A 14,576-nucleotide genomic window follows, 5' to 3' on the forward strand; every position below is an offset into this window, starting at 1 on the left:
TATTGAAGGAACAAAAAAACAGCTTATCTCGGTAGCATTCTCTATATATTTGTTTTCTCAAATAACTATTCTATTGTATAAGTGCAGCAGAGACAAATTCGCCAATCTGATGCGAATCATTAAAATTGGCTTTCGGCCAACAAACAGAGGACAATTTATAATGTGCATTTCATCTTTTCCTTTTTCTGCAAGGGTATTGCTCACTAGCTGATCTATAGCATGTGTGTGTATAAAAACCAAATCGATCATATGCGTCCGTCAATTAGATGAAAAGTTCTGGAATAAATAAATATACATATATTACTCCACCTAATGGCGATGTCGAACTACTGACTGGTCACTGGTTCAAAACTCCATAAAATTTACAATAAGTCAATGCAATTCGGTATGATAATTCATTTATTTGCTCTGTAATTATGTTGAAATTATGCACCTACAACATTAAACTTTGACGTAATTTGCGCACGGTCATGAAAACCGTCTGGTACAGCTGTTCATCTTGTTCGCACTCGACTTGATTTGTCTCCAGATCAATCACGATGCGCTTTCCACGTACGGTAACCGTGAGTCTATTCGAGTCGATAAACTTTTCCATCGATTGCTCTCCAAACAACTCCTGCAGCGTTTCAATCAGACAATTCTGATAGTGTTTCTCATCCACCTTGGACATACGCGCCCCGACAACGTTGCTGCCAGCAATCTCGCACTGCAGCAGACAAGCCATTACCATATCTGCATACATGTCGTTCACCGGCGTCGCTTGCCATTCCAGAGTGACGATCTTCCCGTCGGCAGTCAGATCGATACAATCGCAAACTCGCAATCGAGCCGATGCAGTGCTTCCTTCGGCAAGCGGGCATTCTACCACTGATCCTGGGCCTCCGGCACGTTCAAGAAGTAATTTCAGCACAACCGTAGATCCGGGAAAATGGATGCTCTGTCGTTGCGTCACTATCGACATGCTCATGTCGGTGTACTTAGAAAGATCTGTTGGAGCCAGTAGATGATACTTAAATTCTCGCTTTACTAGCACACCACTCAGCCGCTGACAATCCGCCGGCTCACCGATTGCCAGTGTTCCCATTACTTTAGCGGTCTTTTCGCCTCTGAAATACAGTTCCACTGGTTGGGTGTTACGTGGATTGTGGAACGTTATCTGAATCTTTGGATTGGCCTCGTACTCGCGCATCAACGCGGACTTTAAGCGACTCATTTCATTCTGTTCGCCATGTACCAATACCACGTGTGTCGGTTGCAACAGGCGGATGAATTCGCTCGTTTGCTGGTAATCGGTGTGAGCGGAGAAGGAAATATAGTCTACCGACATATTCAGAGGCAGCTTTTGACCATTCATGCTCGTTATTTCCTCTGGTTCAAAGAGAATCGTTTTAGCCAGCGTTCCTTCCACACAGTAGCCGGCTATAATGACACCGTTTTTAGGATCGGTACACCACGTTTCAAACAGCTCGCGGGAAAGCCCACTCTGCATCATTCCCGGCGATGCCATGACGACACACGGACCAACGTCATCGAAATGATCAATTCCTTTCAGGTTTGAGATGTATCGAAAAACAAACGGGTTGTTGATGGCAATCTGTCGACGGATTTTATCGTTCATCGCGTTAATGTAGGTCTGATAGACGGCCATGCATTTCTTTGCCAACGATGATGCGTAGTAGATGGGTATCTCCTGCAACTCCGGATTTTGGCTCCAGTATTCGTCCAAAATCAACAGCAACTCTTGAGCTCGGCCAAGGGCAAACACGGGAATCAGGCACCTTCCTCCCTGTGTTACGATCTTCTGCACTAGGGACGTGAAACGACTCTCTCGATCCTCCCGCTTCTCGTGAATGTGTGTTCCGTAAGTTGACTCAGTTATCAGTACGTCGGGACGCATGGCTGGTATTTCGGCAGCCATCAAATGACGGTCCTCTTGGCGCGAAAAATCTCCTGTGTATAGCACCCGAATGCCGGCGATTTCGATCATAAACATAGCGGCTCCCAGCACGTGACCCGCATTGTACGCCCAGAACCGCACCCCAAGGATGTCGCGTTCCTCGTGAAAGTTTATCGTTTCAATCTTCTCCATACTAGCCTCCAAGTCCGCTTCAGTGTACAGCATTTGATCCGTGGAAATGTTGCTGACTTTGATGTAATCAGACAACATCCACCGGTAGATGGCCTTTGTAGCGTGCGTCATGAAACAGCGTCCTTTGAAGGAGGTTTTCTGCAGAAACCATGGCAACGCTCCGCAGTGATCAAGATGGAAGTGCGAAATGAACAGCAGATCAATCTGGTCGGCATCGATGAGATCGACGAACGGAAGCGCATCCATTCCGGAAAGTCCCGGATGGATTCCACAGTCGAGCATGATCTTTTTTCCTTTAAACTCCAACATAATGCATGACCGGCCCACTTCTTGTCCGGCCCCCAGCGGTCGGATTATCATCAGATCGCTTTCTTCCTTCAGAAGCCGCACACCGTTGGATGATCGTTTTTGCGCCATTTTGGTGCTTTTTCAGAATGAAACTTATGCTCTGCAAAACAAGAAGCTAACCACAGAATATTCTAAAAACTTTAAAACAACAATCACGCTACCGCAGATGTGCAGGAAAACACTTTTGTTGTGCATCTGTTGATTTTGGCGTTCCGGCTTGTCAAACGGGTAATTTTGACGCTTCTAGCCAGTGTCAAATGGCTACCAATGCGTAAACAAACTACACGTGTTTGATATGTTTTGAGTTTTATTATAAAAATTTAGTGAGCGATTAAAGCTAGTGTTTTCTACCTTACTACATGTTCAAAAATGGCAAGACCGGCTGCAACATGGAAAAGTTTATCCACACCGCTTAGTGCACCGGTGTTGGAAGTAATCGATGGTCTTGGGTTTCATAAAATGACGCCGGTTCAGGTAAGCCAAAGCGTACACCAACCATTTGAAATGTTCACCGAATTGGGACTGCCTGATGCCTGATTTGTGTTTTGTTGTACATCTTTTCCAGGCTGCAACTATCCCGTTACTATTATCCTATAAAGATGTGGCCGCTGAAGCGGTAACAGGATCAGGGAAAACATTAGCTTTTCTTGTTCCGCTGCTTGAACTTCTGCTGAAACGAAAGAAGAATGAAGCTTGGAAAAAGCATGAAATTGGTGCCATCATCATTTCTCCTACACGGGAGTTGACGACACAGATTCATGAAGTACTGGCCGAGTTTCTGAGCCACGAAGAGTTGAGCTGTTTCCGGCAAAAAATACTAATCGGTGGTAATTCCGTTGAAGACGACGCCATGGCCATCATTAAGAACGGTGCTAACATAATAGTGGGTACGCCCGGGCGTTTGCAGGATCTTTTTGAGCGCAAGGGAGATCTCAATCTGGCAGCAAAAGTGAAGAGTTTGGAGCTGCTGGTGCTTGACGAGGCAGATCGTTTACTTGACCTAGGCTTCGAGGCTACCATCAATACCATCTTAGCGTATCTTCCCCGACAGCGTCGAACAGGACTTTTTTCAGCCACACAAACGAAAGAGGTGAAGGATTTAATGCGTGCGGGATTACGCAATCCGGTGTTAGTAAGCGTACGTGAGAAGGCCACAACTAGCACGCCGAAGCTACTGCAGAACTTTTATGTCATCGTGGAACCCGAAACAAAGTTAACCGCTATGCTAGAATTTATTCGTTCGCAACAGATTAAAAAGGCAATGATTTTCTTTCCGACATGTGCTTGCGTTGAATATTGGTCAATAGCAATGGCTGAACTGGTCAAACCGATGACCGTACTAGCACTGCATGGCAAGATGAAATCTCAAAGGTTTCGTATATTGAAGGCATTCCGTGATGCGGACAGTGCTCTACTTCTCTGCACGGATGTGCTGGCCCGGGGTGTCGATATTCCAGAAGTGGACTGGGTGTTGCAATGGGATCCACCGTCAAATGCTGCCGCTTTCGTGCACAGAGTAGGCCGCACAGCTCGTCAAGGATCAGAAGGAAATGCTCTCATTATGCTACTCCCGACAGAGGACGCCTACGTGGATTTCTTGACGCGAAATCAAAAAGTATTGCTTAAAGAAATGAAACTACAGGTTACCGACCAGGGGTTAAAAAATGAGCTGAAGAAACTTCACCAATTGCAGATGGACGATCGCTCCGTGTTTGATAAAGCAAACAGGGCTTTCGTATCGCACGTCCAGGCATACAGTAAGCACGAGTGTAATCTGATTCTACGAGTGAAAGATCTCGATTTGGGCAAGGTGGCAACAAGCTACGGGTTGCTACAACTACCTAAGATGCCTGAAATGAAACCACAGTTCAGTGAGACTTTCTGTGGTCCTGAAGCCCCGGTGGACATCTGGAAACTAACGTACAAGGATAAGCAGAAACAGTCGTCCTTGGAAAGTAAACTGAAAACGTACAACGAGACGGGTGAATGGAAAGGCAAGAAAAAGCTTTTTAAAAAGAAATCTATCCCCTGGGAATTGGCCAAGAAAGCCCGAGAAGAAAAGAAGGAAGCCCGCAAAAACCGACGAGAACAGAAACTAAAACGCAAGGCAGCAATTGAAGCCGGTGGGACGGTGCCGATCAAAAAGAAGAATAAGTTTTCCCAAGAAGAACTGGACGAATTGGCCAACGACATTCGCTCGTTGAAAAAGTTAAAACAGAAAAAAATTAGCGAAGAGGAATTCGATCAGCAAATGGGATTGAACGACTTTGGATCGTCGAACGAATCGGATGGAAATTAAGATAAACGGTTGTTTGTATGCTAAATAAAATGTATATTTAACTGTATCATCAACCTATTACATTATTTCTTCACTCAACTTCCTACTCTATAGCTATGAAGAGGCACGTTGAATATCAAGAACTCGTCCTTCCAGTACGTGCAGTCGATTATTTGTGGCGTTTGTAAACCCTTCTCGCGTGCTAAACACAATGAACCCATAGCCACGACTGATGCCAGTGGTTTTGTCGTAGATTACGTTGGTTGAATGGACGTGTCCATACTTGGAGAAGTACGACTTCAGCTCCTTGGTACTAATGGTCCAAGGAAGATTTCCGACAAACAACTTTTGCACTCCACGTGCGATGTTTGTGGCCGCAGCAGCCGAAGGGGACGACATTGTTCAAGATTTGCACTGCAAAATGGTCAGTAATACCTATGCTGCTGTTTGTCGCACTATTTCTAACAGATGAATTGTGTGATTTCCCATCAATTCTTGTGGATCTACACCGACATCCTCGCTGAGGTTGTCCAAACTTATCACCGAACAAACAAGATCCCACTTTTTGAGCAGATTTTCGATGCACCAATCTGCGCTTCGTTCCTGATATGTACAGATGAACTTGGCCGCAGGATTCGCCTCAAGTATGAACGAAATGGTCACTAGAATGTCTTCAAACACGGACGGATCATAGAATACGTCCGAGCCAAGTATAAGATCCAGCGGTCCGAGCTGTAGAACCTGGTCCAAAAACAATCCCCAGGTTAGACCGATGACCTCGATGGACTTGCCAGGACCTGGAAGCAGATTGTTCAATCGGCAGCACCGTTGAATATGTTCCAATGTTTTCGGCAGCGTGCTGCAGTCGCTGAGTGTTACGTGAGCACCACACTTGGCTGCAAGTATCCCCGGTAGCGCAGTTCCGGCACCAATTTCCAGTATTCGCTTGTTGACCAACGAGTGCCGCCGATCCCACAGAAACCACGCCAGTACTGGAGCCGAAGGCCAGGTGTAAAAGGAATATCCGGGCAGTGGAAGCTGTAACGCAAACGCTAAATTATATCTTTCTGTTTTGTGTGTGACGAAAGCTTCGTTTTTGACACTATCGTGTAAACAAAGTAAGCTTATACGATTAATTTCAGGTAATTACCTCAGGTATCAGTATTTCTAATTTTTCACCGTTGGTTTGAGTACCGTTTTGGGATTTGCTTCCAAAAACAAACCTCTTTATCTGTTCGCCATCGTTTTCCATTTGTTGGAATTTCGTCATTTTCAGCGAAACTGCAATTGCGATGAAGAACGCCAAGTGCCGCCTGCAATGGAAGCAATTCGTATACACAGCTCGAGTTGAACTTGAGTTTAAAACAAATCAAAACAGTTCCTCGCTACATAGCATGCGAAAAAACACATTGAAACTGGTTTCAATTTGGTTGAACGATAAAAACCTAGCTTCAAGCTGAATGAAATTTGTAGGTATCTCACTGCCCTTCCTGGTTGCTGTAAATAAAGCTAAAGCAGGATAGCTCTATAGTCTGTTGCCACAGCAGCTAGAGCAGGAAATAAGTAAACAATAATAGAAAAATATCAAACACATTTTGCTTGGATAGCTGTCATTGTCGCGAGGCTTTTGTTGCGATAAAAAGGATTTGCTGAAATGTATTAATTTAAAGTGAAAATTTCGTTTTAATGGAAAACAAACTAACCGAACAGTGAAATACTACGCAATGTTTGTGCTAATGCCTCGAATTAAAGATCTTGCGGTTCAGTTTAAGGATTTTCAGCGGAATTCTTCGGCTTGGACCGAGTCAATTTGAGGAAAAGCAATTAGCTTCAATTATTGTGATGCTCAAATCGGAATTATAAAATCCTGCCTGTAAAATGCATATGAAAGGGCTAACGCTGTCCGCGATACTAGAACAGGGCACAACTCGACGGCGTAAGTCCCCGCCGAAAGAAGAGTGTCCCAAAAAACAAAAACGTGATTCCTGGCGAAAGGTAAGTGTTTATGTTTGAGCGCACAAGCTAAAACAAGTTGCTACTTTAGCATTTATTCGGTTGGGTTAATTGTGTTTTTTTAGATTGCAGCAGTATTGAACAAATGTGAAACCAAACGGACAGCAGAGGATTTACGTCTGTTGGAAAGCGAGCCAGAAGTGGTGAAACAAATCCTAGAACGTCGTAAGCGCAATGTCGAGTACAAAGAGCGGGTTTTGGAGACCGAAGATGAACCGGAAGTAATTGAACGAAAAGCGCTGAAGTTGGCGCAGGCCATCGAAAAAGCCAACCATTTGATAGTCTATACCGGTGCCGGTATCAGCACTTCCGCCAAAATACCCGATTATCGTGGAAGCAAGGGAATATGGACGTTGCTCGAGCAGGGAAAGGACATCGGAGAATATGACCTTTCCCTCGCCGATCCAACCTTTACACACATGGCTCTTTTTGAGCTGCATCAGAGAGGAATTCTGAAGCATGTACTTTCACAGAACTGCGATGGGTTGCATCTTCGCTCGGGGCTTCCACGATTGTCCCTCTCCGAAGTACACGGTAATATGTACGTGGAGGTATGCAAGCAGTGTAAACCGAACGTAGAATACTGGCGTCTGTTCGATACAACACAATTTACCGCTCGACACTACCACAAGACAAACCGCCGATGCAGGCGATGCGGTGGACCCCTGATCGACACAATAGTGCATTTTGGCGAGCGTGGCCAGCTCAAGTGGCCACTGAACTGGGCTGGCGTAACGCCACACACCGAGAAGACTGATTTGATTCTTTGCATTGGATCGAGCCTGAAAGTACTGCGTAAGTACACGTGGCTGTGGGCCACCGATCGGCCAATCAAAAAACGGCCCAAGATTTTCATCATCAACCTTCAGTGGACACCGAAAGATAAGGTTTCGACGCTTAAAATAAACGGCCGCTGCGACGAGGTGATGCAATTGGTCATGAAGCATCTCAACATCGAGGTCCCGGTTTACGATCGCTTCAAGGATCCTATTTTCGCCCATGCCACCCTGTTGCATCCCGACGAGCAACATACAGCATCGCAACCTATGCTCAAAAAGGCAGCTGCCACCAAAGAGGAAACTACAACGGAAAATGTAATCAAAAAAGAGCCTCCTGCAGAAAGCGCGTCTGAAATTAAGATAAAACCCCCCGATTTCGTCGGTGCAAGTGCTCAACAGATGTATTTGAACAATCTGATTCATGCACATCAACAACAACAAATGACCAACAATTATAATATGCTGCTTAATTCAGTCGCACGAGGACCAACTGTGCTCCCACCCCTAGTTCCTTGCTCAAATTCGCCTGCAATTGTCAATGAGCAGATAAAAGTTGAATGCAATGAGCCGACTGGTGCGGCTAAACCAAGGTCTGTTGCACCGCTAAACATAATTAAGCTAGACACGGCCTCGAATCTGTTTGGGAATCTTAGACATGTGCTTAACTCGATCAATCTGTCCTCACTTGGCGGCGGCTGTGCATCCAGTGGTAGAGGCAATAGTAATCACCAAACTTCCAGCAAAGAAAAAACTACCTTCCCTAGTGGAGCACCGGAAACCATACGTAATTATGCGAAAAAAGAAGAAAAATTTTAGTAATTTACTAACTTTATCTTATATTATTCAATTTCAGTGCAAGTTCCTATGCCTCTACTGTTACAGCCCGGTGTAACGATTGTCCAAAAACCTTTCCTAACTGGGAATGCTTCTGAGCAGGGCGCTGTGAAAGTGGAGACCGAAAACAAACTGCCGCAATGTAACAAGATACAACTCATCGTCAAACCGGTGATCGTTAGTAATCCGCCATGTTTAGTACCGATACAACAACACCGTAAGCAAACGGAATCCGACCCGTTAAAGTCAATCAGTAAGAAAGATCTCGCTCCGGCAGCTTCATCATCAGTAACAACAGCAAGTCCTTTGGACACCTCCCGAGACATGAAACTGGAACAAGACGATCCGATTAAGGTATGCCCCAGCCTGCCAGCAAAACTGTTGCAAAATATGAATGAAAGTGTATGTAAAACAAATGACGAGACCACAATTAATATAACATCAACAAGCACACAACAAGGCTTGGTTAACATGGATGCAAACAATGGTGGTCTCTTGGAAAATAACGGAAGCAATGAAAAAGAGTGCACAGACGTATCGCAATGCAGTTCATGGACTACTGTGCTTCATGAAAATAACATTCAAAATGAAGTCGACTGTGAGATGAAGCACTCACTAAAGCAAGAAAGTGATTCTGTAATAAGTCATCCTGAATCAGGTGAAAAGGAGCTAGAGCCGGAAGAAATTCTGGAACCAACGAACATTTCACTATTGGAAGACTCTTCATGTAAAAGTCTAGATAAAAATGAAGAGGCAACAAATGTGTCAACAATTACAATGAATGAAAAGATGAATCCCGCAGAAGCAAGCAAATTAGAAGGTCGGATTATTGAAACAAGCAAGTTACATGTGGAACAAACTTGTACAGTACAGACAAATACTAATCCGGACACGGAAAACACTGATTTGAATATGCCTACTGGTTACGGTAATGAGTTTTGTCGTGTAGATGAATCCGTTTCTCTCGCAGATATCGAAACAAGTATTACAACGACCGATGCTCAATATCCCTCAAACGATCCGATAGGCTCAGATCCAGCGGTACAAAATGGCATACTCATTTCTGCAAACTTGGATGAGGCGCAAACAGATCAAATCCTTGTTCGAGATAGGATTGTTCAAAACACCGACCAGACGAAGTTATGTTTGGTAGAAAGACGTACCGATCAAAATAACGGTGATGATGATAGGATGAAAATCATAAAACCGGATACACTCGAATGCAAAACAGTTTGCATCAAGGCAGCTATCGACAAAACGGTTAACGAGTCGAAAGAAGCTACTTTAACCGATGCACAGCCAGCTACACCAACTGACATGCGTAATAATGAGTCAAATGAGAAACTAATTCAAGCTGATCTGTTTAAACAGGACAGTATAGAACCCAATCATCAGTATATCAACGACATAAAGGACCAGCCAAAAGCCAGTGATATATCCTGCACGAACTCGACTAACAATATCAATAATATTCACGCCCAGGATTGTGATAGGCCCGAAGAATCGATAAACGGTTCCGAACATATAACACAACAATCAGTTACCGGTGACGAACGAAATGTGAACGAGTGTGTGCCATTGAAAACTTTTGATGAAAGCCTGCAAAGTACAGTTGCTAAAGAATCATCCAACGACACGAAAAGACTCGACTCGATGAGCAACTCGATCACGTCAGCAACAGTAACTGATCAATTGCATGATGAGAAAGGGCATCTGCAGTCTATTAGTTTAGAAACAAGTTGGGAAATCGATTTGGGTAGTGAATACTCTTGGCGCAAATATGAAATCCCTGATGAATTTTCGGATGATTCTGGAGGCATAAAACAATATTCGGTTGCAAAGAATGGTGAAATGGAATATGAGCAAAAGGCTGAAACAGAAGACGAGAAAGCTGGGTCGATTGTAGATGTGGAAGCAGCAGGCAAATTTGAATCATTAAAACTCTCAGAAGATGTTCCCTATCGTTTGCCTGGTGATTCTGAACCATGTAAAGTGGAAGTAATTGGAGCTGAAAGCCGGCCGTTAAAAAGCTGCAAAAGCAATTGTGAGGCAAAATGTAATCATCCTATTCAAGAATATTCTAACCGACATTACGTAAACTGCGAGAATCAACCGTCATTGGATGAACGACCAGATCAAAAGCAGATAGAGCAGGAACTAAAGTCGAATCACATTGAAGCAAAATTGGAAGCAGATATTTTACCCTTGTTTGATGGCGATGCAGAAATTCTGGGTACTGAAAACAATGAAAATGATAACCTCCTATCACAAGAACGACGTGAATGCTCTGTCGTGGATACTGATGCCTCCATTGAGATCTCTCACGAAAAATCCTCCCCGACGAAGGATGCAGAAGCCGGCTCTGACAAGAAATCACAGAGTATGGATTGTGAAACTAATATTGAGTTTGCAAGTGAATGTGATGCACCAATAAAAGAAGATATGAACTACAACAGCCAAGATGAGTCGACGCAAGGCAAAACGGATGTAGAGTTGATGGAAACTGACAACCAGTCCCTTATTAGTGAGGGAAAAAGTTCACCATGTCATTTGCAAGACAAACCCCAAGGAATGGAAGCGTTTACTGACGAACAAACAAGTTAGTAAAAATCGCTAACTGCCTAAAAAATCAACTTAACATTCTATTGTCTCTGTTTTCATTATAGAAAGTGACCAGTCTGCAGAATCTTGCTCACACCGGGAAAGTCAAAAAATGGTAAAAGTTGTGCTGAGCAACAGTTCTCTTTTGGAGCTGTACGAAGCTGCGCCAAAATTCGCCGACGGATATCCACCCGCTTTGAAATTGATATCGCATCTCAAATACCATGTTTCGGGTCAAATAGCGACCAAAATGGCGACACCTCTCAACCAACAAACTCCGACGTCTAGCGCCGTCGCTCCAACGACTGCTGCAACGGCAACTAGGATGGTGGATGTTGGCCCGCAATGTACTACGAACTCGACACTAGCGGTTGAAAGTCCCACTGAAAACCAGAAAGCCTATCAACCCATCATACAGATAGCATCTTCGGGTAATGCCTACGCTAATGGCTTGATGAGTCCCACGGCGAACGGGATCGGGGGGGTCGCCAATATGGGTTTAGCACATGCTCTTCAACCTAACCAAAGGCCGGCTCCACCGTTTGCACCGCTCCAGGGTGGACTAGCTTCTGGCGGTGCGTTGGCAGCTTATTTTATGAAAAATCATCCTTTTCCCAACCTGTTTGGAATGGCCGCCAATCTGGTCCTTCTCACTAGCCCCCTCAAGGGACAACCAGTAAACACCGGTGCACCATTGCTGACGCCAAAAGATGTTGTAACCACGTCCACCACAAGTGTTGCGACGAATCCCGATACACCAGAAAACCTACGGCTCGAATCTGACGACCAGACAGACGAAGACGAGGAGGGTCGATCAAAAAAACGACGTTCGAAGCGCCTTGAATCGGCACGCATCAATAAGCAGCTTACGACGCCGGAAAAGACCGATTCCGACACGGATACCACCGTGGATCACACCATCTCGAAACGACTGCGCCGACGGGTCAATAATCCATCGCAGGATGAAAGCGACGAAACGACGGGGGAAGTGGGAGGGAACCGCTCGCGGAGCTTCCGTATTCGCCGCAAACCCGAATTTCTGAACATTAAACATCCGGAAAAGAAAAAGAAGCGAGCCACCGAGGAAACAACATCCCTGCAGGCATCTACCAGTTCCTTCCAACCTCAGACAGCACGTACTTTGGGCTCCGAGGCGATCGTGTCTTCAGCATGTGTGACAACAACAACGGCCCCGAGTCGAATAGTGACGATTTCGACTCCCATCAACTATTTGCCAGTGTCATTTGCTTCGACCATCGGAAACAGTACGATGTCAAGTAAGTCTATCCAGTTATGTTAACCCCTTTTTTTAAGTTTTGCGAATGAAATGCAACTACACACTATCAAAACGAAAGAAAAACCGCAAAGATTGAGCCACTTCACTTACCTTAATCAGTATCATTGTTTTGTCGAAAAGCACGTAACGCTTCTTTGCCTCGTAAGAAAGCGTTCCATGTCGTTTATTTTGGGATTCAGTGAACAAACATATATAGAAACATGTTAACTGGTGTAATAAGCCAAACGTGATCGTTGAATCATGCATGACAACATGGTTTTTATAATCAATTTTGTTAATAACTAACGAAGAGAGTTATTTGTAGGAAATTGCGAAATGAAATGAAAATTAAGCATTTCAAATCAAGTGTTGAGTTCTAGAAAAACAGTTTTTTTTTGTTTTGCTTCTTTCAGCCATTTCACCGCAGGATAAGTACAAGCGCATCCTAAACTACTGCAAGGCCGCGATGCAACAGCAAACGAGCACCGTAAACAGTGGTCATAATCTCCCTCAATGGTATGACGTCAACTACGCCTACTCTGGCCTTCACAGCATAATCCATCCGCCTCCGCCGGACGTGAACCTTTGGGGTGGAAGTTCCATCAAACTCGAACCCCCGCAACCGCTGGTGGTCGAGTGTAAGTTTTGCTTCGAAAACTACTCCAAATATAGCTGCCAATTCTACCCACCGCAGCCGGCCGAGTTTGCTGTAAAGTCAGTTCACCGCACGAAGGTGGTCATATGCGAGTGTTGCGATTTTTCCGATGGAGAGTGCGAAAAACCAAATACCGAACCGCCGAATGGTGCAGACACCAATGCACCAATTCCACCTGCTTCGACATCGAAAGACCCCGCGATCTCGATGATGGAGGAACATAAACGGAAAACGCCGGAGAGTACGGATGGGTCGAATGATTCGGAGAGTATCTCACGGGTCACGAAGCGAACGAAAAGCGAAAGCGTACCCCCTATCGATGGGGACCCCCCGGGTACACCGATCAATACTACTAATGTTCTAAGTACGGCACATAAACCGAAGGTTAAACCAGGCTGGTATGGTAAGGGTTATCGAAAGCACTTACGGCGCAAGAAACGTACGAGTCAAGGTTAAAGTTAAAAAAAAAAAACAGAGACGAGCTAACGAAGTTGACAATTTTACATGAGGAGGTGCCTTGAGTTTGCGTGATTTGGAGCAATTTCAACCTTCAACCAAATGTCCCGTTTGATTCATTCATGCTGGTGTGACTGGTTCGACCAACTCGGATTTTCCTATTTTCAAAGTGTACAGTCAAGACACACTACAAATGTCTGTAATTTTATTTATGAACATCTGTTTTAATAATCAAGTTACTTTGGAAGTGTTGATCAGTTTTTACCGATTTTTCCAATTTTTCTACCACCTCTATTATTTCTTTTCTCTCGATAATTTTTTTCGATACTATTATGAACATTTGCCTGCAAAATATTTGCAAAGCATAAAAAAGGATACAATAAATCCTTGTATGTCGAGCACTGTTCGAAGGTGAACTCGGTAACTTCGTACGTGCCGTCTTTAAACGTCGATAAGTATTGATTAAACGAAGCGGATTCGAACAAATAAAAAACTATCGCCAACGTGAGGTTGCGTTGTACAAAGTAGTTTTTAAGAAAGCCGATACTCAATGCTCTGTATCCTGGTAAGGAGTTTACTGAGAAGGGAAACACGATACTAACGCTATCGCTTAAAACGAGTCCCAGAGTGCGTGTAGTGTTAGAAATTATCAAATTTGGATTAGAATTATAAAAGATTTATTTTTTTGACACCGGGAAAAATGAAATGAAACGGCCCTTTTAATCAGCGCTTGTGTTTGCCCTTCTTTTTACCTCAACGTGTTAATTAAGATCTCTGAGAGTTAAGGTTTCCTCTGTAAAAAAATGTTTGACTTTCTCGATAAACAGCAGTTTATTTTACACCGCTGTAGAGTAGATTAGAGTTCATATGATAGGTGTGTGTTGGGATAATTTTTGATAAAAATCGACAGAATTGTGTTACGATCGAAATGTGGCACTGAAAGCACAGTCACCGGTTTTGTGCTGGAAAAATTAGGACGAACTAACATAACTTCAGTTGGTTAACTAAAGTTAAAGTTGTGACGGTGCGATTTTTTGCATTTACTTTTGGTGAAGTTTCATAATAACAACGTACGTCGGTATTTAGTTTTATGCTATCAGAAAGGGTCTTAAATATAAGACTTAAAATACTTACACTATAACCACGTGTGAGCGATTCAATAAATATTGATTTATTTCAGCTAATGCCTCTTGCGTATTAAATTTAACTGCTTCTATTTGACCGTGAGTGCATTTAACTCACAAAAT

The 14,576-nt window shown here is 43.9% G+C and overlaps 5 protein-coding genes across 5 annotated transcripts; 2 read left to right on the forward strand and 3 right to left on the reverse strand.

Moving 5' to 3' along the window:
- Positions 1 to 395: 395 nt before the first annotated feature.
- On the reverse strand, positions 396 to 2,518 carry LOC131286572 (cleavage and polyadenylation specificity factor 73). The gene has a single exon (XM_058315541.1). The coding sequence runs from the start codon at positions 2,504 to 2,506 to the stop codon at positions 434 to 436; it is 2,073 nt and encodes a 690-aa protein (XP_058171524.1). The 5' UTR covers positions 2,507 to 2,518; the 3' UTR covers positions 396 to 433.
- Positions 2,519 to 2,748: 230 nt separating this feature from the next.
- Positions 2,749 to 4,783, forward strand: LOC131289647 (probable ATP-dependent RNA helicase DDX55 homolog). The gene is made up of 2 exons (XM_058318944.1): positions 2,749 to 2,911; positions 3,003 to 4,783. The coding sequence occupies exons 1-2, from the start codon at positions 2,807 to 2,809 to the stop codon at positions 4,734 to 4,736; spliced, it is 1,839 nt and encodes a 612-aa protein (XP_058174927.1). The 5' UTR covers positions 2,749 to 2,806; the 3' UTR covers positions 4,737 to 4,783.
- Positions 4,752 to 5,114, reverse strand: LOC131289649 (SRA stem-loop-interacting RNA-binding protein, mitochondrial-like). The gene has a single exon (XM_058318946.1). The coding sequence runs from the start codon at positions 5,112 to 5,114 to the stop codon at positions 4,830 to 4,832; it is 285 nt and encodes a 94-aa protein (XP_058174929.1). The 3' UTR covers positions 4,752 to 4,829.
- Positions 5,115 to 5,150: 36 nt separating this feature from the next.
- LOC131289648 (histone-arginine methyltransferase METTL23) lies at positions 5,151 to 6,022 on the reverse strand. The gene is made up of 2 exons (XM_058318945.1): positions 5,866 to 6,022; positions 5,151 to 5,753 (listed from the first exon to the last, which is right to left on the reverse strand). Exons 1-2 carry the CDS (start codon positions 5,983 to 5,985, stop codon positions 5,151 to 5,153), a joined length of 723 nt encoding a protein of 240 aa, XP_058174928.1. The 5' UTR covers positions 5,986 to 6,022.
- Positions 6,023 to 6,503: 481 nt separating this feature from the next.
- LOC131288994 (uncharacterized) lies at positions 6,504 to 13,339 on the forward strand. Its single transcript, XM_058318183.1, has 5 exons — positions 6,504 to 6,710; positions 6,794 to 8,291; positions 8,361 to 10,940; positions 11,008 to 12,219; positions 12,632 to 13,339. The coding sequence occupies exons 1-5, from the start codon at positions 6,594 to 6,596 to the stop codon at positions 13,327 to 13,329; spliced, it is 6,105 nt and encodes a 2,034-aa protein (XP_058174166.1). The 5' UTR covers positions 6,504 to 6,593; the 3' UTR covers positions 13,330 to 13,339.
- Positions 13,340 to 14,576: the final 1,237 nt, after the last annotated feature.

This window comes from Anopheles ziemanni, chromosome 3 (genome assembly GCF_943734765.1).
Source record: "Anopheles ziemanni chromosome 3, idAnoZiCoDA_A2_x.2, whole genome shotgun sequence".
NCBI lineage: Eukaryota > Metazoa > Arthropoda > Insecta > Diptera > Culicidae > Anopheles > Anopheles ziemanni.